Source organism: Physella acuta, unplaced genomic scaffold (assembly GCF_028476545.2).
Source record: "Physella acuta isolate Inbredline_101_S28 unplaced genomic scaffold, ASM2847654v3 ptg000932l, whole genome shotgun sequence".
NCBI lineage: Eukaryota > Metazoa > Mollusca > Gastropoda > Physidae > Physella > Physella acuta.
This window is the reverse complement of record NW_026732449.1, coordinates 49346-76646: the sequence shown is the minus strand read 5'-3', so window position 1 is coordinate 76646 and position 27301 is coordinate 49346. Positions and strand designations below refer to the sequence as shown.

The window sequence follows — 27301 nt, the reverse complement described above, 5'->3', positions numbered from 1 at the left end:
TAAACGTACGTATTTCTTTACACATATCGTTTCTTTTATTTTGTAAGCTGCACTACTTTGTACCTAAACATGATCTGAGACAAAATATGTATAGAAAAGGGAGAGCGAGAGTGAGAGAAATAGAGAGATATTTTTTTTATCTTTTCAGAAATTGAAACAAGTTAATGAAATCTGGTTCGCAGAAATAAACGTAATAATCATCTGCTATGTAGAGTTATCCCCCTCCCTTTCCCCGTTTCAAGACCTGTTACCCTAGAGATTTTTTTTTTATTTCGAAGGGTTATTCACATACGTGTTGTGTTTGAAATTGCCGAGTTAAATAAAGTGCGGAAAGAATCGCTCAACTGCGAGTAATTCTGTGTTCCTTTAGTAAAGATGGAACAGAGTTTGAATCGGGAAAACCAATTCAATGTAGCTTAACACATTGACGTGGCCCTAATATTTATTCTAGCGAGAGTTTGAGTGTAGGACTGTGGTTTATATTTAGACCAATGTTACAGACTGGTGTGTTGTATGTGCTGTGTGTGTGCAATGAAGCGGAAAAGGCGTGTTGTTGTAAAATCATCATGTGGAAACACGAAAGATGTGCTACTGCCGCAACGTAAAGTGTGTGTGAGTCTATGGCTATGGCTATGGCTGTGGCTGTGGATGTGGCTGTGGCTGTGGCTGTGGCTGTGGCTGTGGCTGTGGCTGTGGCTGTGGCTGTGGCTGTGGCTGTGGCTATGGCTATGGCTATGGCTATGGCTATGGCTATGGCTATGGCTATGGCTATGGCTATGGCTATGGCTATGGCTATGGCTATGGCTATGGCTATGGCTATGGCTATGGCTATGGCTATGGCTATGGCTATGGCTATGGCTATGGCTATGGCTATGGCTATGGCTATGGCTATGGCTATGGCTATGGCTATGGCTATGGCTATGGCTATGGCTATGGCTATGGCTGTGGCTATGTTTGTGGCTGTGGCTGTGGCTGAGGCTGTGGCTGTGGCTGTGGCTGTGGCTGTGGCTGTGGCTGTGGCTGTGGCTGTGGCTATGGCTATGGCTATGGCTATGGCTATGGCTATGGCTATGGCTATGGCTATGGCTATGGCTATGGCTATGGCTATGGCTATGGCTATGGCTATGGCTATGGCTGAGGCTGTGGCTGTGGCTAGGGTTAGGGCTAAACAATATTTTTCTTCCTTTCATTATATATATATATATATATATACAATTATATATATATATATATATATATATATATATATATATATATATATATATATATATATATATATATATATATATATCCAAACGAATTAAATTTAACTCCGTGAATGAATTATTGGCAACAGCAATATTTAACTGATTAAAAGCCAATCACTTAGCTTTTATTTCTCATGCGCTCAATACCCAACCTTATGTCTGCATTTTTTACGCTGCTGCCTAGAGATAGGAACACATGTGTGTTAGCCTTCTAGCCTACACCTACATCGAGCTCTCCTCCGTTATGCCTGCACCGTGCATGATGGTTTTCCAGCTATTTTTATCCATTACGTGTTCACCCGTTACCAAAGGAGCTCCTACCACCTCAGTTGGAAATTTGTCGATTTACGAATATTCTATTCATCCATGTTTCTCACAGTTAATTCCAAGGTAATGTGAAGTTGACCAGAAATTTATTTTTAGACATTTTTATTTGTTGAAGTTACATTTAAAGCTGTGTTTTGTAAGGAGATTACATGTAATTTTTTTAAAAGTCTAGACTAGTTTTTATTTTTTTAAATTAATTATATTTTTTTCGGTATTGTGTACTAATTGAGTTTAGGTACTTACTTTCTGTCATATAATACATTGCATAATGGAGGACTATATATATATAAATTTATATATATATATATATATATATATATATATATATATATATATATATATATATATATATATATACATATATATATATATATATATATATATATATATATATATATATATATATATATATATAATTTTTCCTAGCTAAATTTCAAAGGTCAGAGCAACCAATACACACACACACACACACACACACACACACACAACTAGAACGAACTCACAGTCATGTGCAGAAGAAAATGGTTCTTGTGTCTTCTTACCAACTCCAGATGTGTATAAACTATTAATAGAATTGAGTATCTACACACAAAAATCCCAATGTAATAAATTTAATTGATTTGTGGTAGCAACCTTCACTGGACATGCTGATTCAAAAGAATGTCGTATAGGGAAGAAAACGAAAAGTTAATACCACGATTAAAGCGAGCTGATATTGTGAGGATAGAGAGGGATAAAGGCTATTTCCATTTCGCCTTATACATTGGTAAGTAATTATCTGACATTAGGAATAAAAAATATAATATAAAAAACGCCAATGAGAATGTGTGATATTAATCATAAGCTTACATTTATGTTTATCACAGTATTAGTTTTAATTAATGTGCGAATTTAGTGTATCTTTAGAGATTTGCTTTGTGCAAATACACATTTATCTATATATAATGTATATAAAGCAATGTATATCTGTGTGTGTGCGTGTCTTTTAAGCATTACTACACCTTCCATCCTGGGGGGGTTTCTGCGAAATTAAAATTTCAAATTCGCAGGGGTGGCACCCCAGCGACCGCGCGATTTGTTTTTTCTCTAATTACGGTATATAAAAATAAAAGTCGATTGCGGTTTGACATCGTTCATCCGATCACCGTCAAACCTTGGGGAGTTGATATGAACTCTCCATGGAAGGTTTCTGCAAAAAAAAATCTCTTTTATTCTTGCAAAGGCGGCGCCCCGGGAGAGTTCAATTTTTATCTATATTCGGTATGTAAAAAAATAATAAAATTCGGCTTTGGCCCGACACCGTTCATCCTAGTGCCAGAAAACTTCGGGGAGTTGTAGAAGATACTCCAAAAAAGATTTCTGTGAAAAAAAATTGTTAAGGGTGGCGCTAGAGAGGGTGAGATTTTCGTCAATAACCCTAACCCTAACCCTAACCCAGAGTTAGCACTTAGCATCCGTTAATTGGGCGTCCTGCATAGCGGGTAAGGGGTGAATATCTTACTAATGTGTTGTGTTTTCTGATTGACAAAACCAGAAATATTTTTTTTTTCATTATAGGTGATATGATGGCTATTCATTTAGTTGGTCCATCACATATATGTGGCATATCATCAGGTGGTTTATCAAGTGGATCTATGGCAGCAGCAACTTGTTTACAATGTACATTTGGCGAGGTGAAAAAGGAACTCTTATTAGAAATTGCAGGCAAAGACTTGATTAGCATCGCTAATATAAAGTAAGGCTTAAGATTTAAATAACAATATACAATGATGTGCAATCTAAATGGTGGCTTACACACCGATTAAGGCGAGGATGGGCCAAAACCAGTAGAAATAAATTATAACGCTCATTACATAATATGTATAGTATATATATATATATATATAAATATATATATATATATATATATATATATATATATATATATATATATATATATATATATATATATAATTCTTTTTATATCTTTATATATATGTATATATAAAGTCAGAGTGAGAGAAATAGAGAGAGAATGAGTTACTCAGAGATCAGATCAATTAATGAAACAGAGATATCCATTCGCATGGGGTGGAGAGAGAGAGAGAGAGAGAGAGAGAGAGAGAGAGAGAGAGAGAGAGAGAAAGAGAGAAAACGAAAGAGAAACCAGGAACCACTTCACTTGTTTTTTTTTATCCGATCGCTTATAAAAAACTCCTACTAACTTTCAGTGAGCCGTTTGATGATGAAAGTGAAGTAATTAAGAGAGCTGAAGCACAAATAGGTGTACATCACTACAACCTGTTGAAGTACAACTGTGAGCACTTTGTCAATCACATGAAATACAATTTAAAAAGAAGTATGCAAGTAAGTTTTTTTCATTGTTCTGAGCATAGATAAATTTTTAAATGTGTTTTAACTGTATCTAGACGACCCAGTTTCCCATTGGAAAACGGTACATCGTCTGCACTAACCACACAAACATATCTCCCACAGATTCCACCCCACAAGTATTACATCCAGTCTTCACACACAAGAACTGCCGCCAACTTACCTGTTATTTTATAGAAAAGTCAATTCATTTATGAAGGTGTCCGGTCAAAAACCCCATTGGACATAAACCCCCTGGACATAAACCCCCCGACATGAACCCCTTGAACAAATACCACCCGCGACATAAACCTCCTGGATATTAACCCCCCGACTGAGGTTTATATAAGGAAATAATAACGATGATGAGAAAAACAAAACGAAATTAAATTAAATTAATGTAATTTTTTTAACGACTAACAAAGGAGTTTCTACATAAAAGCATGCTATTACAAAGTCAAGGTGTGACCTTGGTTGTATGTGATCAAAGATCGGGCACCGACAACACCTTAGATATAGGTCATACACCTGTTGGAGCCGTGCGGATCAAAGCCACACATTTTTAACAATACAAAAGATGTGAGGGATTCACCGGCGGAAGCTTGGTTCAATCCACCGTGACACACTGAAGAATGGTAAAAATATGACATCAAATTTATTTCTCGACAAATCGTAAAATTTCTGGAATGGAGTTTGTTCAATCGAATTGGTTTGGAACCAAGGACAACCTGAGGTTATTGGGGGTTAATCAGCACTAGTTTATGTATGGTTTATTCAAAATAGCTCCTGCATTGTTTTCACAATTGTACACACCGTCCATGCCTTGGTCAATGGACGGACTGTTCCATGTGTTTATGCGTTACTTCAAAACAAAACACAGGAAACATACACAGCACTCTTACAGCAACTAACGCTCTTAAACACAAACCAGCAACCAATTTCTATTATGATTGACTTTGAAATGGCTGTGATAAAAAGTGTTCAAAGGGTATTTCCAGAGTGTGAGGTAAAAGGATGTTTCTTCCATCTTAGCCAAAATATATACAGAAAAATACAGGACTCTGGCCTTCAACAACTCTACCAAGTTGATGGTGAATTTGCTATCAAGCTCAGAATGCTACTTGCGTTGGCATTTGTTCCCATTGAACACATGTCGCGGGTTTTTTTTTGTCCAGGGGGGGGGGTTGACAGGTTTTTTTTGACCGGACACCTTCATTCATGACGTTCACAAAAAAAGCACACACCCATCCAGAAAGGTCGACTTGTTCAGACCACATCTTACCTCCATCGGGACGTCCTAAACTACCCCTAACTTTAATTGTTAAAATTATTAATGGTTAGTATTAATTAAATTTTCCCATTACTAGACGACCGAGCATCACATTTGAAAATGGTCATTTTCCTCAACACCAGGCAACACAAACCACGCATTATATTCGCCACTTATACAGGGTTGAAGTAATCGTGTTGTACTAAGCTAATCACCCATTACACCAGCAGATCAACCAAGCACACCACGCCACGCAAACCACTAAATATTTTTGCCATTCCTACAGGGTTGTAGTAATCGTATTGTACTAACTAATCACCCATTACACCAGCAGATCAACCAAGCACACCACGCCACACAAACCACTAAATGTCTTCGCCATTCCTACAGGGTTGTAGTAATCGTATTGTACTAACTAATCACCCATTACACCAGCAGATCAACCAAGCACACCACGCCACACAAACCACTAAATATTTTTGCCATTCCTACAGGGTTGTAGTAATCGTATTGTACTAACTAATCACCCATTACACCAGCAGATCAACCAAGCACACCACGCCACACAAACCACTAAATGTCTTCGCCATTCCTACAGGGTTGTAGTAATCGTATTGTACTAACTAATCACCCATTACACCAGCAGATCAACCAAGCACACCACGCCACACAAACCACTAAATATTTTTGCCATTCCTACAGGGTTGAAGTAATCGTATTGTACTAAGCTAATCACCCATTACACCAGCAGATCAACCAAGCACACCACGCCACGCAAACCACTAAATATTTTTGCCATTCCTACAGGGTTGAAGTAATCGTATTGTACTAAGCTAATCATGCATTACACCAGCAGATCAACCAAGCACACCACGCCACACAAACCACTAAATATTTTTGCCATTCCTACAGGGTTGAAGTAATCGTATTGTACTAAGCTAATCATGCATTACACCAGCAGATCAACCAAGCACACCACGCCACACAAACCACTAAATATTTTTGCCATTCCTACAGGGTTGAAGTAATCGTATTGTACTAAGCTAATCACCCATTACACCAGCGCATCAACCAAATACACAAAGCCCTTCATACATAACTTCTGCTCAACCTACTCGTGCTAATTCCTCGAGTAAATGGTTGGGGGGGGGGGGGGCAAATGGGGGGATTCTGAAAACAGTCGACATTTGTATACTCATCTTGACAGGATATGTATGCTATAGTTTTAACGTATACAATTATGAAACTGAGAACCGAACTTCTTATTGCAAGATTTTATTTGACTTGCTTCCTGTGTTCATCTGTCTGTCTGGATCGCAGTTTCGAACTTTACTGACTAATGTATCTGAAACTTAGCAAATTGGTCAAGACCCAATGACATGCAACATGACATTTAATTTGACTTAGTTGGACACTTATTACAGTTTTAAAACATTTTTTAAAATTTCTAATTTCTAGTATAATTTACAGCTCTACGCACGCACAGTTTTCCTGTTCATTAGATGCTCAAATTTTTTTAGTCATACAACTCTATTGTAGTAACAATTTTAAAGTACTGAACAAAATTTATAAAAACGTTTTAATAACAAGCTTTTATATAATTATGCGCAAATAGAGGAAAAGAAATTATTTTCTTTAAATATATACAATTATGCACTTCTATATAAATTATAAAGAAATTTATTGGAAAAGTATTGGTCAATATATTATCTATTGTATACCTTTACTAATATTTAGTAATTATTTATTTAAATAGTTTATTATTTTATGTGTACAGACAATCATTTATTTTCTAATTTTTAGTGCATTATTACCTTAAAGCTTGTTATTTAAACTTTTTTACGAGCTTTTATTTAACTCACTTCCTTTGTCTGTTGTCAGTCGTTTGTCGTCAGTCTGTCTAGATCAAAACGCCCGAGCGAAATTGCAGGCACGTCTAACTGACAGATACGGTTCGTAATTGGTACGTGGGCAAAGACATGAAGACAATGCATCATGACATTCAATTTGACTTAATTGGTCGCCTGATTATTTTTTTATGAATTAACAAAAAAAATTGACCAAATTAGTAGGAAGTCCTATCCAACTACTCCACACGCGTCATCACGTTCTATAGCGCGTTATCACTTTCAATAGGTGCGCAATGGTTTTTAGTCATGTAACTCTATTGTAAATAAACTAAAACATGGAAAGTACTAAAAAAATCATACAAAAACGTTTTAATAACAAGCTTTTATGTAATAATGCACTAAAAAGAAGAAAATAAATTATAGACTACTATTTAAATAACTATAAACAAAGCGTAAGTCTCTTCCTAAATATTAGTAAAGGTATCCAATAGATACTAAAATGAACCACGCTTTTCTTTATATTTATTTAAATAGTACTGTATAATTTATTTTCTCCTTTTTAGTGCATTATTATATAAAAGCTTGTTATTAAAATGTTATTTATGAAAAAAAAATCATGAATTTGTTTTTCAGTACTTTATTTTTTTTCAAGCTTTTATTTAACTCTCTATCTCGTTCTATCGTCAGTCGTCAGTCTGTCGTCAGTCTAGATCGAAACGTCCGAGCAAATTTTTGACACTTATAGCTAACATATTTATTCAACGTTGGCACGTGAGTCAAGACATGAAGACAATGCAACATGAAGCTAAATTTGACTTAATTGGTTACCTTATTATTTGTTTTATGTATTAATTAATACATCCAACTCCTACGCACTATTATACACGCGTCATCACGTTCATTAGTGTGCGCAGTGGTTTTTAGTCATGCAACTGTTTTGTAAATTTATAACCTTTAAAGTACTGAACAAAAATTCATAAACAAACATTTTAATAACAAGTTTTATGTAACAATGCACTAAAAAGTAGAAAATAAATTATATACTACTATTTTAATAGTATATTAGTAAACATATTCAAAAGGTACTAAAGTGACCCACGCTTTTCTTTATAGTTATCTAAATAGTAGTGTAATTTATTTTCTACTTTTTAGTGCATTATTACATATTAGCTTGTTATTAAAACGTTTTTTATACATTTTTTGTTTTGATTTTTATTAGAGTTGCATGACTAAAAACTATTGCGCACCTAATGAACATGATAACGCGCGTATAATCTAAATCTATAATGGGCCACGTTCGCACATCTCTCTCTCTCTCTCTCTCTCTGTCTGTCCGCAAAAAATTTTCGCCGGACATCACGTCAGAATCGGCAGCGATATATGAAGAACTTTTTACGGACTTTTGTTGAAAATAATATGTTAGATGTTTTAAATGTATAACCACAATTTTATTTAAAGAAGAAAAATAAAAAATAAAGGCGTATTCGAATAAAGAGAAACAGTATTATTTATGCAACCGGAAAAGTGTATAAACTTGGGACAAGAACGCATTTAACAATGACGTCGCTTATTGTTTACTCCTAAAAAACTAAAACAAGAGCACGAAACTGATGACGCCATCTTCCGAGTTTAGAATTTTAAAAAATGAACTATTTCATTCAAATATGATTTAGAGCTATGTACGCTATGAAATGTATACAATACGATTTTCTCGGCCTAAACTTAAAAAAATTATTTTATCTATTTGGATTCTAGATCTAGAGATTCTAGATCATCTAGATCTAGAGATTCTAGATCTAGATCTAGATGATCTATAAAGCTAAGTTGTCGGGTGCCCGATAGGGCACTTCCCGGCGCCGCAGGCGCTTCAAATTTGGCAGGATCTTGCCTTGGGGCGACAGAACACGGGGGCCGGTTGGCCGAAAAGTCTACGATGAGGGGGTAAAAACTGACCTCGACTGACCGGCGCCTTATATGGGCGAATTAATTAAGCATTCAAATTCTCAACGTTTCGAAAGCCTAAGCGAAGCTGGGCAGCATGCCTAGTAGTGAAGAATAGTTGATTGTCAAAATTACAAACTTGAATTGATTACGATTGCCTATTTGGAAATATTTTTTATTATCTAATATTAACATTTTCGAGCACCATTCGGGCAAGTGTCTTTCAGGAAAACGTTCGGCTCTCAGTTGGAGAAGTCTGCCTACTAATTTGGATAACATTTTAATTAATTCATTTAAGTCAAATTTAATGTCATATTCAGAGGTGTAGCGAGGGGGGGTACATATGTCCCCGGGCGCCGACCTTAGGGGGTGGGGCAAAAATGGGTTGGAAAAAGAAATTAAAATGTCATTTTAGCTTCATTATAAATAGTTTGAGGGGGTGCAAATCGAAAGTGTGAGGGGGGGGGGGTGCAAATAAAAAATTTGAGGGGGCGCCAAATTGAAAGTTTGCGCCGTGAAGGGTCGCTACGCCTCTGGTCATATTGCATTATCTTCATGTTTTGACTCACTTGTCAACTTTGAACCGCATATTTCAACAACAAAAATTAAAAGTGCACGAAACTTTGCTCGAGCGTTTCGATATATGTCGACAGACTGTCGGCAGATAGACTGGAAGAGGAAACAAGTTAAATACAATCTTATAAAAAGAACTGTAAGCTCATCCAATTAATTTTATTTTACATTGTTTAGTCAAAAATCATGTAGTAGTAAAAAATATACTAAAATGCCAATTCAAAATGCAGGATTTTAATTGACGAAGCTTGTACGTTGCAATGGTTTCAATTATGCATTATTTCTTTAAAATTATTCAATTTTAGGTATACGTTGTCTGTTGGTTTCAACAGTTATGATTATAAAAGAAATATTTTTTTTTTCAAAAACTTGGCAATAACACAATTTGTTTTACTTTACTCTTTACAAAAGTAAATCCTGCAAATGAAAAAGAAAACTCAAAACACCGAAAAACAAATGTTTCTGAAATTATATATCGTTTTAAAAATTAATACAATTATGGAAACCTTTTTTTCCCCTTATTTTCCGTGCATTTAAAATCTTATTGTAATAAATGTTTATTATATTTGTTTTTGTTTTTTTTTAAGGTTGAGAATATAAAGCGTAATCCTTCAATACATATTACAGGCATAGTACTTGCGTCATCGAAGTAAGTTCATTTAATTAAATTGTTTATTGTAGATTGCACTTTCCTAAACTTCTTTATAAATTATATTTTTGTTTGACCAGTACGCTGAGTGATGTATCTAATCAAATATGATGGCCTTGCAGCGTAAGAGTGTTCTGGAACTGGGAAACATGGAGCTTATAAAGAGAGCTTACTTCTTCAATCAAGACTATAGACCGCAGTGATCAAATTGCATTATTAGAGACTGATGGAGATAAATTTAACCACAACTAGTGTTTGCAATGTACACGGTTCTCATGTTTACCTTTAGAAGCAGTTTAATTTTCTAAATAACTAGTGTTAGAGGATATATGGGGTGGGGGGGGGGTTGATTTCAAAAGTCTGTCCGTAATTTTACAACAGCTAATGACATCTAACGTTGGAAGCTGCTTTACTTATAGGAATGTTGATGTGGTGGGTGAGATAGTTTCTTGATGCGTGCATTGTATTCAGACTATTCAGACAACGAGTTTTTTAAAAATAGTGTTTGTGTTGCGCTTAATTAGCCGAGGTCTTCTTTCTACCTCATCACCTCATCTGAGTGTTATATATATATATATATATATAATATATATATATATATATATATATATATATATATATATATATATATATATATATATATACACACACTAGCAATTCACAGACTATCAGCACTCATACACTATAAATACTATACTTTTTTTCAAATAAGAGGAAAAACAGGAATCTGTAATACCAATTAAAAAACACTGTCTACAACTAGTAGTATTTGATAAGTACGGAAAGTTCCATTTTGAACCTGACGTTCTATAAGGCAAGGGAAGTAGAGTTCACCTGTTTCTGTTACCTCGGCATAAGAAGAGAAATTATCACTACGAGCCGGCCCGCGACATAACATACGCCGCTATTTAGTTGTTATTTTTTCTAATTTTCAGTAATTCATAATTTGTGAATTCGACAGTACCAACGCTGACACTAAAAATATTTCTTTAAAATACTATAAGTAGCTCGTTAAGAACCATACCCCCCCCCCCTTTCCTTCCCCCCACCCCTCCAACGTTTAAAATCGTTTCAAACTAAATTATCTGCCCCAAATAGCCGTCACTAAACCCGACTCCACGAAGGTAAACATAGCGTGAACCACAACTCACTAAGACCATGTAGGGGTGGGAATGGTAGGGAGCGCGTTTACAGCTTGTTTTCTAGCGTCTCCCAGAAGAGAATTATATATACGAGCCGACCCGCAGCGTATCATACGCCGCTATTTAGTTGTTTTATTTTCTACTTTTCAGTAATTCATAATTTGTGAATTCGACAGTACCAATGCTGCCACTGAAAATATTTGCTTTAAAACACTAACCCCCCACCCCCTTTCCCCTAACCCCGACCCTACACCCCCCCCCCCCCCTCCGTGAAAGCAGCCTCCTCTTAGTTATTTCTTAGTTACCTCCTGTAAGTTTAAAATCGAACTAAATTATCTGCCCCTAATAGAAACCCGGCTCTACGGCTCTACGATTTGTAAACATTTAGCTTTGTAAACATTTAGCGTGACCACAACTCACCAGACAATGTGGGGGTGGGGGTGGTAGTGATAGTGATAGAGAGAAAGAGAGGGGACTGCAAGGAGGCGCTTGCAGCTTGTTTTCTAACGGCGCCCAGAAGAGGATTATATATATATAGATAGATTACCACTTTACTTTCCATAACATTGAGTCCGGGACACATCAGAGCTGTGTGAACTCAGGGACGGTTAAAGGACTCAAACCTGGATTCAAACTCAAAAGTATTTGCTAGTTTAAAAAAAAACAACACATTTTTTGTTATATAATTGTAGACTCAAGTGAGTTATAATACACGTATAGTGCATGATTTCAAACATTTCATTTGGATAGGCCTAAATAATGTTTTAGTTAAAATATGGGCATTTTCTTTTTATCATAATTACAAAAAAAAAAAAAAAAAAAAATCTAGCTATTTTATTTATATAAAAATTCTCTGTTTTCAAGTTAGATATGGTAGATTTGAGAAGAGGGGAGAATACTACAGAAAAATAATTGCAACATCCAAAGTGAATTATTTTTCCTGAATACTAGTAAAGTTGTCTTTATTTCATTCATACTTGTTACACTTGTAGATGTTACGAAATGTTATATCCCTCTACTTTTAAAAATGCCTCTACAGATTGTGATTTATTGTTCTTTATGTTTTTAAGAACCTACGGATGCTCAGTTTGATTTTATGCTCGACTAAATTTATGTTCCTTATGACCTTGTGTCCGTGGCGTAGCGAGGTCGGGTATCACCCAGTGCGGCACTTAATGGTGTCATCCCCCCCCCCCAAGGCGTTGCGACCCTTCCCGGGGACAAACTTTCAAGTTTTCGTTTCCCCCCCCCCTCCTCTCAAACTTTCGATTTGCACCCCCCCCATCAAGTTTTTCTCTATATATTTTGCTATTTTTGCCTTGGTGTCACCCCCCTAAATGGTGTCACCCTGTGCGGTCCGCACCCCCCCGCCCCCCCCCCCCTCGCTACGCCCCTGCCTTGTGTATTACACATTTGGTATGAACTACACAAGACACTTATCATCAAAACGTTCAAATAAAATTAAAGCAACATCTGATTTTTCTACATTACTAGTAGAGCAAGTATTTCCAACAGTGACGTCGCTTGGTCGGGTGTCATCCGGAGCTGCACCTCATGGTGTCACCCCCCCCCCCCCCCCTTTTTTTATCTGTAAATTTTGCAGTATGCATCTTGGTATCACCCCCCCCCCTTCCCGGTAAAAGCTTTAACTTGTTCTTTGTTAATACTAATGATGATTATCTACAGTCGGTTGTAGCATTGTTTTCTCTAAAGTTTGCATGTTTACGTCATTGTGTCGTCGCCGCCCCCCTCTCCCCCCCCCCCCCCTCCACCTTGTCGCGATCGTGATTATGTTCTAAATATTTAGAGTTAAAAAATATTGAACTGGCAAAAAACATATTTATTCTATATATCTTACATTTTTTTTGTCTTGATGTCACCCCCTAAATGGTGTCACCCGGTGTGGTCCGCACCCCCCCCCCCCACCCCCGCTCACGACGCTTCTGTTTCCCAACCAAATTCCCTTGGTTCTAAATCATCTTCTTCCACATCGATAATTTTTGTCTTTATTTCTATTATTCAACAAATTACCTATTGCTGTCCACATGTTCAGGGTTATATTCTGTCCTATAGGGCTGGTAAGTAGGTCACCAGCCAGTTCTATGGCTCATGCAGGTTTTATTGAGCCGTAGAACTGGTTGGTGTCCTACTTACCAGCCCTATAAGAGCACATATTGACTTAATTCAGGGGGACAATGTCAATCTACTTAAACTGTTATTCGCTACTTACTGTTTATCAAACTATATCACTTAACTTGTAACTTTAAAAAACGGCAGCATGATCAAGATTGTTTTTGGTTTATCTGATCACATCGATTTTATTAGTTAATGAGTATTCAAAGTGCCTACATGACATAATCATAACTGAACCAATTAAATGTTAAACTGAATAAACTGAATAACGTCAAGTATATGCACATCTTTATTATTTTGACAGCAATTTAATTAAAAATAATTACAAAATAGAAAATTGTATTCAGTTCATAATGACACAATTCTTGAAAATATTTAAGTAGATATTGAAAAAATTACAAATGCAAGAAAATGGTTAAATGGTTATCATCATGGTTAAAATACTCAAATGCAAAGAGAAAAATATTTAGATTTCCAAGCCAAAATGTGATAAATTTATTAAAAACTAATACGTTAAAACAATAACCAATCCAATTGTTGTTTATTTTAATTTGGAAGGATACACAGACATTGAAACCAAATACACTTCATTACACATACGATTTATAATGCACAGTAGAAAACAAAACTTATGTTGACGATTTAAATATTATTGTAGAATTTTTTATTTAAGCAATAGATGGAAAAACATATTGATACTTAAATGAACATATTGTGCACATTTTAAAGTGTGTAGTTATTGCATAAATTAACATAATGTTTCATGTTTTTTTTACACATTAAACAATTTCATTTTACTTTTGAACTTATTAGTTGTGTTTTTGTCATTCATATTTTATCTCAACAGCACCAGATATTCAGGTTTGAAAGGTAAAATGGACGATTTCAAGAGTTTTTTTTTTCTTTTACATAATGACACCATTTTGCAATTCTGATTCATTAATTTTATATCAAGAATTAAAATGCTAAAAAGCCAAATTTCAGAATCACAAAAAATTAGTGCAGATTTTTACAATTTTACCCACATTTGGCTCAGCTGTCTGCAGTCACTAGTTGTATTTAACATCAATTCTCGTCTCAATTCACTAATTGTATTTAACATCAATTCTCGCCACTCACCATGCTTTAATAAACTTTATTACAAAATCTACCAGGTAGGGCTACGCGGACGATATAAAGATTTTAAAAAGTTTTATCTGACATCCTATTTGCGAATTAAACCATTACATGTATAGATATTTACCATGGTACGCTAGATACTATTTGACAATAAATGACTTTTTTAAACCAAAAATGTTTTAAAACACCGCTAATTACCGCTCTCATGGCTGACTTGACCAAAACCCAACGTAGTCTAAACACCGCTCTCACGTCTCTTTATTCAGCCTCAATTTTAACATATGAAAAACTATACCGAGGATACATAATTCTAGGGTTAACAGTTATATCTTTATACATTATATATTTATTGTAATTGGCAAGCTATATCAATCACCAGATGTAAAAAATGTGCTTTATTTTGATATAGATTGTATTGTATTAATACACACACACATACACATACACATACAAATATATATATATATATATATATATATATATATATATATATATATATATATATATATATATATATATATATATATATTTATACATATATATATATATATATATATATATATATATATATATATATATATATATATATATATATACATAACAGAATGTCATTTAGACTACTACGCTATAAATTATACATTGGTAAGTGTATAATATTTTACGTATACCTGGTCATATTTATGTATTTACAAACCCGACGCTCACAGGAATAAACATGATAAGGTTTGAATTTGCCATCACTTGTATTTTGTATTGTATTTAGATAAAAACATGAACTCGCTCCTCCACATGTGAGAGCAATGTGATTCACCTAACAAGAAACAAAGGTTTAAAAAAGGTGGATTTATCTAAACAACGTTTTACCCACTGCAATTTCAATCAGATATCTGGACCATGAAACAGCCTGGGAAATCAACTCGTTAAAAATAAGAGCAAGGAAAACTTAACTTATTAAATACCATTTTTTTTGTTCTCTGGTATTTATTTGGCTAGTTTTCACTTTACAACTATTTCAAGTTTTTTATACGTATTTCTACTTTCGTGTTAGAAGTTAAACGTTGGGGGTCGGCGTGGTCGAGTCGGTAAAGCTCATGGTTGCTAAACCGAAAAGTCTCGAGTTCGAACCCTCGGGCAGATGAGGCTCGTTAGCTGGGGACAGCCACTCTTCTAGGATAAATTCGAACAAAGTCTCGAGTTCAAACGCACTGGCAGATAAATCTCGATCCCCTACAACACTAATAATTAAGAACGAAGAAGAAGAAAAGACGTAAAGACGATTTGCCAATGATCAAACACTTCATCTTTTTTTTTCTAATACTAAAAATATCCCGTGTAAGTAAAATTACAATTAGTCAATTAATAAACAAACTGCTGTCTCATATATTTTTTTAGTTCTAGGGATAAAATCTAGAATAATTATCTAAAATTTAAAAAAAAACAATTGTTTTAATATTTTAAACAGCTGAAAGCGAAACGCATAAAAGGACACAATTTTGTCCATGTTAACTGTAGAAATGTTGACTGGCAACTTGATCATTTTAAGCTCTGATTCCGGGATCGAGTCCTAATGAAGTCCATTAGCCATGTTAGTAATCTTAGGCCACCCAGTGGCGTAGCCAGGGTTATGAACCCCCCCCCCCTAACCCCACCCCTTGCCTACGCCACTGAGGCCACCCAACTGATATTTGAGCAGGTGGCTCGTCATAGTGCTGACCACAGTATTCCGTTACACACCGCAGCCACAAAACAAATGTTTTCTACTTCACCTGCCCCATGGATTTAATGAAAGGTTAGAGCTCTGGGATAGAATGGGACGTTGTGTTAATATTTAAATTATCAATGCTTATAAACAACCCAATCCCATCTGCTCTTTTAAACATACCTTAAAATTGATTTATAATTACAATTAATCAACTTACTGGTCGGCATAACCCTATGAACAGTTTGTATAGATTTTTTAAATTACATATAATTATTAAGTTATGTAATTACCTATAGTCAATAAATAAACAAACAAAACAAAGCGCACTAGAGTTTACATACGTTAAATTTTAAAATATTTGTTATCGCTTTCACCACTTGATTTATTTAAAAAAAACCTACTTTAACGTGTGCTTATATAAATTGATATTGTGTTTTTGTTTGGTTGTGTTTTTGAATCAATTTTGAACAATGTTTTTATCAACTTAAAGATTTGATGCTTTAAAATTTCAGCTTCAGATTGATAGTAATGTCTTGAAGAATCCAAGAATCAGAATAAAATGTGGACAAGCTCAATGATGCTGAGCTTGATAATAATCTTTACAGGTAGGTGATGTTTAGTTCTCTGGTAGTCTTTACAGGTAGGTGATGTTAAATTTTCAGGAAATCCTTTACATGTAGGGGATGTTTAGTGCTCTGATAATCCATTACAGGTAGGTGACATTTAGCTCTCTGGTAATCTTTACAAAAGATATATATATATATATATATATATATATATATATATATATATATATATATATATATATATATATATATTGGTGTGTGCTAATGTGAATTATGAATTCGACGAATTATTTACGGAATTCACATTTTACCACCACCGGTCAAGATATCAATGCAAGTTTGCCTCTTTAACATTGACAAATGAATGTCTGCCGTTTGTAAAAATGAAAAAAAAAATGCTCGTCAGCTACTTCTATATGAAAAGGACTTTTTTAAAATGTTAATTTAGTGGCTTATTTTATGTATTTTATTTCAGGGTGTACCCAGAAGGTGGAATGGTGTCACCCGGTGCGATCCGCAGCACCCCCCGCCCCCCCCCCCCCCCCCCCTCGCTACGCCCCTGGAATGACGTTTTTATCATTATTGACCTTTTGGCACCTAACTTTTTATTTATTTTTTTATTTTTTAAAATATTTTCCTTTTCGTTTTTATTTAAAATTCAGAGCTTTCTTGGCATACAAAACATTATACTTCAAGATGTGACGCCCTAATTTGTAAAATCCATAACATTAATCGAACATGTTTTGATCAGACGATGCGATAACAGATCAAGCAGGCCTACACGGTTTAGTGCCATATAACGAAACTAGCCATAATTCACGTGAATTAGTCTTTTAATGTTAAACTTTACTTGTTTGGAAGAAATAAAGTTATAAAATAGTTATTGGTCAAAACGTAATGTTCTTTACTACACGTTGAAAGATATTAGCGAAAAAGCAAAGAAATAATTGAACAGCTAAAAATCCGATACATTTAAAATAAAATAGGCTACAAATACTTATTATAAAAATTAAAACCAATTATATCTAATATACATAATTAGTCAACACAACACCACATTAATGGACACACTGATTAAGAGACTTGAATGATTCCGTTAAAAGCCCAGCTGTTTAATGGAATTTATATATTTTTAAAAAATTATTTAAATAAGGTTTGACTGAGAAAATTGTATAAATTTTATAGCAAAGTCTTGATAAGTAGATCTATAGATCTAAATCAAATTTGAATTAAATAGTTCATTTCTTCATATTCTAAAATTGGAAGATGACGACATTAGTGTTGTCAACTTTCCGTAGTTTAAATATGATTAATGTGACGCCATTGTTTTTTGCGTTTTTGTCACAACCATAAACACTTTTCTTGTTGCAAATGTGTTTCTACATTCGAATGTGCATTTATTTTTATTCTTTAAAAATATAATTAGTTTATACATTGAAAATATCAATCTCATTATTTTCAACAAAAGTCTCTATCTTTAAGATCTGAACATACTGATCACATAGCCCGCAGACAGAGAGAGGGAGGATGGTGGGGGGGGGGGGGGATTAATGTAGTAAGTCTAAAAAAAGTACCACCGTTATTAAAAAAAAAACTATATATTCTTACGCTATATACAAACAATTGTTTAGTACCTTAAATTGTCAGAACTTATTTTTAATGAATTTTTGTCAACTGTAATATTAATTATTGCTGAATAAAAGCCAACCTCGTTGTTTTGTAATGTATGATTTCATACAACACATAGATCTCAATTTTATATATATATATATATATATATATATATATATATATATATATATATATATATATATATATATATATATATACATATATATATATATATATATATATATATGTATATATATTTATTTATTTATTTGATGCTAGGTACAGTCACTTAAGTCGGCTGGACTTGTTACATTATCTGCCGTCTTAATAGGCTTTATGGCATATGGAATTTATATTTATAACTCAAGGGGTACCGAAGAATATCAATAGCCTGGGACGCACACCTGGTGCTCAAAATTTTTATATTATTTGAATTCATAATGTATATACAAACATGATAAATAAACCTACATAAAATTTGTGTTTGTTTTTTTATATTTTTCTTTATTTTTATGAATTTAAAATCAGCTCAACTTAACTTGATCAAGCAATGTATCTTGCATGTTATTTGTATCAACTTCATAAATGATCGTAGAATGAAATAGTTTTAACATTATAAATTATATTTTAATTTCGTTTAATAATATTGAGATAAAACATATGTGTGCTATAAATCTGTGCTTTGAATCTATTTAGTATTATATACGAAGTAGGTATAAAAAAAACCTTTAAACATTTCTTCAACTATAACATTTTCAATAAACAAATACCGAAGATAACAAGAATTGTACTATATAACAAGATTTGTACCATGGTACGGATTAACAAAAGTTTGGACCTGTGTCGTCTGAGTCACAAGAAAACCCAAGGCTACAACCTCTTACAGAAGCAGTTAATTAGAGCAAACTTAACATAAATAGTTATTTTAAAACGTAAATATATTATGTAGGCCTATGCTAGCTGAAAATGGCACGTGATAACTGTACGGCAAAGTCTCCGATTACAGTCTCCAATATATTTATAGCGTCTGATAGAGTTGACGTGGAAACGAAAACTATAAATAGATTGAATTTTCCCACTTACATACAAGTGTGATCCACGTTGAGAGTGTAATCCCAGGTGTAGTCAAACTTGTCACTGGTTATGGATTTTCCTATAGTTTTGAATCAACGTCGTGTTTGTGATGTGTTTCCGTTGTTTTAATCTTTCCGTTGAGTTCAGTGGGTATCTGTTCGATGAGAGAGTGTGTTAGGGAGGGGGAGTGGAAGATGGAGAAAAAAACAATGTAACATAGGACACATGTTACCAGAAATGCTTATATGTAATCAATGTATGCATAAATATACTGCCTGAATAGCTATTTCAATTACAATATTGAATTCTGCCTTAAAAGTCATTGGTTTACTAACCCCTAACAAAAATTACTTTTTACACTAATCAAAGAACTGACTTAGTTTAAGTATAAGTGTTCAAGTAGAGGAGTTCCTTAGTATATTATAATAAAGAATGAATAAATAATGAAAATAATAGGTGGCATAAGAAGCATGTCAATTGTAATATAATTACAAGGATAGTACATTATTCAGCGAAAAAAGATTCAATATAAAGGATCGTGAAACAATATATGTAATAAAAAAACCGATGTTGTTTAAAATACTTTGGCCTATTTTTCTTTTGTTGTGAATTAAAGGGATGTTTATGTTACATCGGGTTTCAGGTAAACATCGGGTTTTCACAAAATGACATCTTGCATTTCCAAGAAAAATCAGCGGACAAAATTGAGTATTTCTAAAGAAAGAAATCAAACCGGAGTAACCGTGCTAATAATTATGTGATTGAAGATTTCTTATAATATAACCAATCATCACAGATTCGTCTGCAGGTAAGCCTAGGACATCTATTTTATATAGCTAAAATAATGAATGTTATTATTATCTTTAGACCAGCTTACTTCGATGGTGCACTATAGTCAAATTACGTGTAACAAAATGTTTTACTTACTTCACATTTCTAATTCCTCTCTTGTATCTAAAGTCTATTACAATCTTTGATATTCATGTAGTTTTATCAAACTAAAATTCATTATTCTATAAATTCGTTATATGTTGTAAATAAGCTCCTATTATAAAGTTTAAACCCTCATTACACACGAATGTCAGTTTTGAAATGTAACATTAAAAAAATCGTGGTTGTTTGTCCGTGCTACAGAATATAAACATATTTAAACATAGCATTCTTTAGTACTCAACAGACATGCTTTATTATTTTGTATCTCAACAGAATGTCTTACAGGGAGCATAACAAAAGGCTGCTGAGGAGGTTAAAACCTGGAGATATTGTCAGGTTTAAACGTGGAGTATACTACCACTACTACCACTACGCCATTTACATAGGTACATGCTGTTGATTACCAGTGGTTCTTAACCTAGGTTCCATCGGGGGGTGGGGGTCGGCGTGGTCGAGTCGGTAAAGCTCATGGTTGATAAATTCGAAAAAAGTCTCGAGTTCAAACCCGCTGGCAGATCCCTCCCAACACTGAAAATTAAGAACGAAGAAGAAGAAAGAAGAACCTACGGTGAGTCAGTCTCAAGGGTCCGTAGAAGGTCGTGACTCATGTAACCTACGATTGCAATATGACAGTGCGGACGATAGAATAATTTTAAAAAAAAATGGTTCGGTGAATGCGTATGTGAAACTGACGGGATGGGGTACATCCAAAACGATTAAGAACCACTGCTCTATACCATAAGTTTACACACGTTACAGTATATCTTCTTTTGTTTGTCAAACACTACTTTTAATGTCTCGTTCTCTCAGATTTAATTAACCGATTACATTTTTAGAATAAATAAATCATAAGTCCCCATTAATTATAAAAGATATACACATTAAAAATATTGGTGCAATTGAATGCATGCCAGGGGTTTATGAGCATTTTACTAATGAACAGGTGAAAACAAGGTGATACACCTAACGGCACCGGAGGGAGGGATCTCCAGCAACATTCGACCCAAGCACAGTGGGTCAGCGGCCAGTGTGGCAGTGGATAAGGCCATAGTATCAGAGGGTGACTTTTTAACTGTGGCAGGAGATGATTTGGCTGAAATAGCTAACAGAGAGTAAATATTTATAACTGTTTATATTGTGTGCGATTAGTGTTTAATGTTAACGCAAATACTGACATGCCGTTTATTAATGTAATCTTTAATATTATGTTAACTACTTTATGTTTCTGTAAGATATATATATATATATATATATATATATATATATATATATATATATATATATATATATATATATTTATACATATATATTTAAGTATTTTTCAGTAACTTAAGCAAATAATTTAATATCATTGCTAAATAAGAATATTGAGATGATTATTAAAGTTAAATAAAATTTACAACATTCTGTAACAATAAGGGACATAACAGTTTATATGATTTTTAGCTCGGTTGTGTTTAGTAATCTGGGTTCGGCGTGACTTAGCGGTTGAGCGCTAGCCTGCTAACCTGAAAGCGTTGGCGAAACGGGCTCAATTCAGTAGAGCTCCCCTGAGTCCACCCAGCTCAGGTTCGAAAAGGGAACTTCACTTTTTAGCGACCTTGCTAAGCGAGGCTATACATAATGCTTGTACAAAAAGCTATGGCAGTTGATCTTTATGAATTACACAGTGAATACCCATCATTTGATGTAGAAGAGATTCTAAAGAGAGCCAAATCTATGATTGGACATAGAAGCTACAACCTTTTTAGAAAAAACTGTGAGCACTTCGTCAACAAGGTCAAGTACGACAAGGAGGAGAGTACACAGGTAATAATAGGGTTTGAGAGACATATATATAAATATATATATATATATATATATATATATATATATATATATATATATATATATATATATACACATATATATATGTATATGTATATATATATATATATATATATATATATATATATATATATATATATATATATATATATATATATATATATATATATATATATATATATATATATATGCATGTGAACATCAGCTATAATATAAGATATATATTATTAGGTACAGAACACAATAGTTGGACTTGGAAAAGTGGGTGTCGGCGTTGGTTTATTGGCAGCGGTAGGGATTGTAGCTTATAGATACAGCAGGGCAGATCGTAATAACAGAAACCCAACCGTTTAAGTCGCAGATGAAGGATGTATCTTAAAGGTGTATACAAGATTTATGTGTCATAAAATAATTTTGTGTTAAACAGCGTTTGATTACTGAATCTAAAGCTGTTATTTACTAGATTCCTGAATGTATTAAAAAAAAACGTTTATAAACTTTGATGTTACAGAACATGTACTTCCTCTTGTATTCCTGACACAAACAGAAATAATGAAAGCAATGTTATAGAAGAAGTCAATATATTATAATACATAGCTTAAGTATTTTATTATTCAGCATTTATAAATATTTATTGTGGTATAAAATTATTCTTATGTCAATAACATTTTTACAGATGATACATACTGCCTATTTCATATTTTCTAAAAAAGTTTTTCAATCATTCTAATTAAACATTCCAAGCTTTTTTTCTTTCAGATATTTTCTTTTTCAAATTTAATGTCGTTTTGTTTCTTCAAAATGTACTTTAAATGCTTTACAAACAAGTAACATTATACCACCTACGCATTATTAATATTATTATTAATATTAGTATTACTATTAATATTATTATAATAAAAATAACATAATATTAATAAGACAAAATTTAATAATAATAATAATAATAATTATTATTATTATTATTATTATTATTATTATTATTATTATTATTATTATTATTAATTTAGTATTATTAATATTATGTTATTTTTATTATATTTTTGTATTATTATCCTTAACTTCACGTTTTAAGTGGTAGAATTATTATTAGTATAAGTAGTTCTATTTCTACTAGTAGTTGTCGTTTTGCTTTAAAAATAAATAATTATAATGAGGATTGCTACGCCTGTTTTAATTTTTTCAATGTATTATTAATGTAGGCTATATCTAAAATATTCCGTGTTTTAACTTTTATTTGTTTAACAATCCGTTAAAGCAATGTGAGTTTTAATTTTTATTGTACTAAGTACTGTAGAAAAAGAAAATTTGAACGTACAAGACCAGATGTTTCGGAAATTCGACAACGCCAAATTATCGCTAATTACTGTCATTAACTTCTCTGACACCTTAACGCGAATGATAAAACAATAGTCGCCCTATCTTAGTGAATAATGCTCATTAATGGTCTAATTGACTAATTATCTAATATAAGATTCAGATGTGTAGCAATAACTGTTAAATAACTAAACTTGAGATATTTGAGAGAGATCATATTGGGGCAACCCTTTACGCGAACACAACTGGACTTATATTTAACTTATTTCTCTAAGAATCATGAGACAATTTACACATTTTAAAAGTAATTCTGATCATCATGTTAGGACTGAGCTGCTAATTACGCTTCTCACTGTTCAAGAAGTTTATGATGGCCTAAGATCTCTTAAACTATGTACAAAAACTTCGTTTGATGACATCTCTAATAAAGTATTGAAGATTTCCGCTCCAATAATCTCTGAAGGTTTGAATTATAATTATAACCTCTGTATAGCAACCGAATATTAACCGAAATGTTTTAAGCATGCTGAGATTATACCCCTACTTTAAAAAAACAAACATCCAAGATTCAAATAACTACAGGCTAATTTATTTACTTTCTGTCTTTCCAAACCATTAAAAATGCATAAAAATAAACCCTGTTCTATTTACCTAGAAAATCGAGAAATTGTATTGACTGTAATAGCAGGTTATTTTTGTTTACCTTTTATTCAATTTAGGTTTGGTTATGTGTGAAGCGGCGGCTTCATAACAAACAGCGTCCTCTACTGAAAGGGCATTAGGACTGGTTCCTGTCTTGTTTAGTACATTCTTTTATTAAAAACTAATATTCTACCAAATGATAAAAACTAATATATAGGCCTACTAAAGCAACTTTTAAATTTAAATTTTTTCACGAAACACCTCTTCTTACTGATCAGACATATTTTTTTTAACACAAAATAAATTGGCATCTTAGTTTTCCTATTTTACATACAACTTTTTTTTTCAAAAACATTGGTGCTCGTTTGTTGAAAAATTCTACGAATAAAATAAAATTATCTGTATCTGACAATGTATTGAAAACCAAACTAAAAGAACAACTCTTTCATGTCCTGCTAACTCAATGACCATCTCTCTTTCATCTATTCTATTCAACTTTTATTCAATTATTTGTTAAAACTATAAAATTATTTGGTATTCATTCCAAATGCTTAACTTCTTTGTTACTGCTATGTTTTGACTACTTTATTGCTTTTTAAAAAAAAATTAAAATTTATTTTGATTTTTTTTAGTCATGGCCAATATGAAAAAAATTAATTCCGTGCCTACAGTTATTAAATAAAGTTTAATATTATTAATAAGGGGATATGCTAAGTAAAAAATACAAAATTCCTGGTTTTTCGTCATAATGGAATTCTTGAACTTTTGGATACTTTGTCCATTTTGTATTAAGAAAATAATAACATTAATGAAACAAGTTAATAAAAAGTCTAGTGACAATTTAAGCGCAATTTCCTTATGTTATCCATAACAATTTTAAATCGAGATAAATCATATATTCAGCAAATAAATAATGCAACACAAGTAGTTTTAATAATTCAAAACAAAATAGAAACCAGTATGGAAATCGCGCTAAAAAAAGGACAACTATATTAACCTATATCAACGGAAATAGTTTTATTTTAACGAGTAGGCCTACACGATGCTCAGTTTAAAAAAGTAGTAAATATTTTTTTGGGACCGAACGAAAGGATATTTTTGAAAACTTTCTTCGGCAATATTGTTCTAAATTATAGCAGGAATCGATTGGTAAATGTTTCAAGTCGCTAAGTGGTCTGGTTGCCGAGATATGGGCCATAAAATTGCATTTTTTTCGAGTTTTTTTGGCTTTTCCGGGAAATCCAGGAAGGAATTCCGGGAATTATTTTGGCCCACAATCATCCTCGGAACTTGCTTAACATATTTGCTTTTGGAACTAGTCCTCAATATTGCTTCCTTGAGGAGGAGATACGACTTAAAGCTGCGGACACACATCCATCCATCCATCCATCACCAGAAATGACGAGTTAATAATCGCAATTGTCCAGTATGGAAATTGCGCTAAAAAATTGTAAGTGTTTAAAATATCATTTTTATGACCTAATTGATTAAAAAATAATCATTTTTCCCAATCTTACAAGCTCTTAACGAAAAGTTTTATATCCGTCATCATAACGTATTTCGCATCATTGGAAAGCTGGATTTCTCATGTATTTGATAATCTTAATTTCCGTCAACTTGGAAATACCCAAAGCTTAAAATCGCTTTACAAATTACACCGATACGATTTTTTTCGTGACCTATTTAACGTTACTTTTTGCTGTTTTTCTCAGTTTGCATTTTTTAACATTAATAAGCCTCCTACTTTTTTTTTTATTTATTAAGCAATGCTCACCATACTTTCAGTAATTTTTCTTCATGCAACAATAACTTTTGTCACGGAGAAATTGTGATGGTTTTCATAGAAAAAAGTTAATTGTAAATAATATGCTCATTTTGAAACTTATGAATAATAAAAAGGGAACGATTTTTTAGACCTTGTAAAATTCTTACAAGTAGCTATTTCCAAAACGTGGTCGCGACAAAGTTTTAATATATATTGAAATATAAGCTGTTTAAATGTGATTGCTATAAGTGCATAAGTAAAAAACCGGGAGCGATCTCCCCTAAACTTTCTCGAATATTCTTTTCTAAAAAAAACAGGGGATGGGAACTCGGGATATAGACATGAATTTTAATCCATTTTAAATAGAATAAAATCTCGTAGAAAAAAGAATAGCACACTTGTGAACGTCAAATAAAACGTGCATAATAGTGCGGAATATTATTAGTACTTTATAAATTTGCATTCGTTTTTTGAGAAATCGGAAATAGCGTAAATTAGTGCTTTCAATAAACGGGAATTACTAAAAATTTGAAAGAGGATAGAGAATTAGATCTTTTACTAACATGTGAAATTTCATTTATCTATCGGAAATAGTACTCAAGTTATAGGCTTTTTAAAAATTCAAACTAGAAAAAGTACCACTTCCGTTTATCGGAAATCGCTCAAAAGTTGATCAGAATCTACGATTTTGATAAAATACTTATATATGAAATTTCATCAACCTAGCTGTAACGGTACTCAAGTTATCGTATTTACAACCAGACACACACACACACACACAGACATGAGGACAGAATTGCGAAGTCAAGTTTTTACGACTCGATAACGCATAAAACGCCAAAATGTTTATATATTTGTATTAATAATTTTTGCTTGATTAAAATAAGTCCTCTATACTTCGGATGTGATGAAGGACTGAGGAGTAAAAAGGTGAAAACTGTCAAAATTTCATATTATTTTTGTGCACGATTACAATACTTTCTCTATACTTCGTATATACGAGAAAGTAAAAAGCCTTAGCATTTTTAAAAGTACCGAAAAACTCAAAATAGCGGAGGTGTTTTCGGGTTTCATGACAACCATCATAGTTTTCAACCCTTTTCGTTTGCTGTTTAATACTTTTATGTATCAAACATGGTAAAAATAATTTAAAAGGCTTTAGATCGTAAATTGTAAAAATAGATATAAACAAACCATATCCCCTTAACTAACAGTACTTTATGATATGAAGTTTCGGGAATTCCAATATAGCCTCAGCCACGTA

At 33.0% G+C, this 27301-nt stretch overlaps 2 protein-coding genes across 2 annotated transcripts; both read left to right on the top strand.

Moving 5' to 3' along the window:
* The first annotated feature begins 1545 nt into the window (after positions 1 to 1545).
* On the top strand, positions 1546 to 10750 carry LOC131953585 (phospholipase A and acyltransferase 3). The gene is made up of 6 exons (XM_059316820.1): positions 1546 to 1637; positions 2204 to 2340; positions 3132 to 3309; positions 3785 to 3920; positions 10145 to 10206; positions 10287 to 10750. Exons 2-6 carry the CDS (start codon positions 2235 to 2237, stop codon positions 10315 to 10317), a joined length of 513 nt encoding a protein of 170 aa, XP_059172803.1. The 5' UTR covers positions 1546 to 1637; positions 2204 to 2234; the 3' UTR covers positions 10318 to 10750.
* A 9458-nt stretch (positions 10751 to 20208) lies between these two features.
* On the top strand, positions 20209 to 23052 carry LOC131953592 (phospholipase A and acyltransferase 3-like). Its single transcript, XM_059316830.1, has 5 exons — positions 20209 to 20361; positions 20760 to 20872; positions 21430 to 21598; positions 22157 to 22295; positions 22545 to 23052. Exons 2-5 carry the CDS (start codon positions 20761 to 20763, stop codon positions 22665 to 22667), a joined length of 543 nt encoding a protein of 180 aa, XP_059172813.1. The 5' UTR covers positions 20209 to 20361; position 20760; the 3' UTR covers positions 22668 to 23052.
* Positions 23053 to 27301: the final 4249 nt, after the last annotated feature.

Bases quoted from the DNA above. Each gene is read 5' to 3' on its own strand.
- LOC131953585 (XM_059316820.1), top strand. From the start codon at position 2,235: ATGTCGTATAGGGAAGAAAACGAAAAGTTAATACCACGATTAAAGCGA. The intron at 3,310-3,784 runs GTAAGGCTTAAG...ACTAACTTTCAG, and splicing joins ATTAGCATCGCTAATATAAA to TGAGCCGTTTGATGATGAAA. The intron at 10,207-10,286 runs GTAAGTTCATTT...TTGTTTGACCAG, and splicing joins ATAGTACTTGCGTCATCGAA to TACGCTGAGTGATGTATCTA.
- LOC131953592 (XM_059316830.1), top strand. From the start codon at position 20,761: ATGTCTTACAGGGAGCATAACAAAAGGCTGCTGAGGAGGTTAAAACCT. The intron at 20,873-21,429 runs GTACATGCTGTT...ACTAATGAACAG, and splicing joins CCACTACGCCATTTACATAG to GTGAAAACAAGGTGATACAC. The intron at 21,599-22,156 runs GTAAATATTTAT...TGAATTACACAG, and splicing joins GCTGAAATAGCTAACAGAGA to TGAATACCCATCATTTGATG.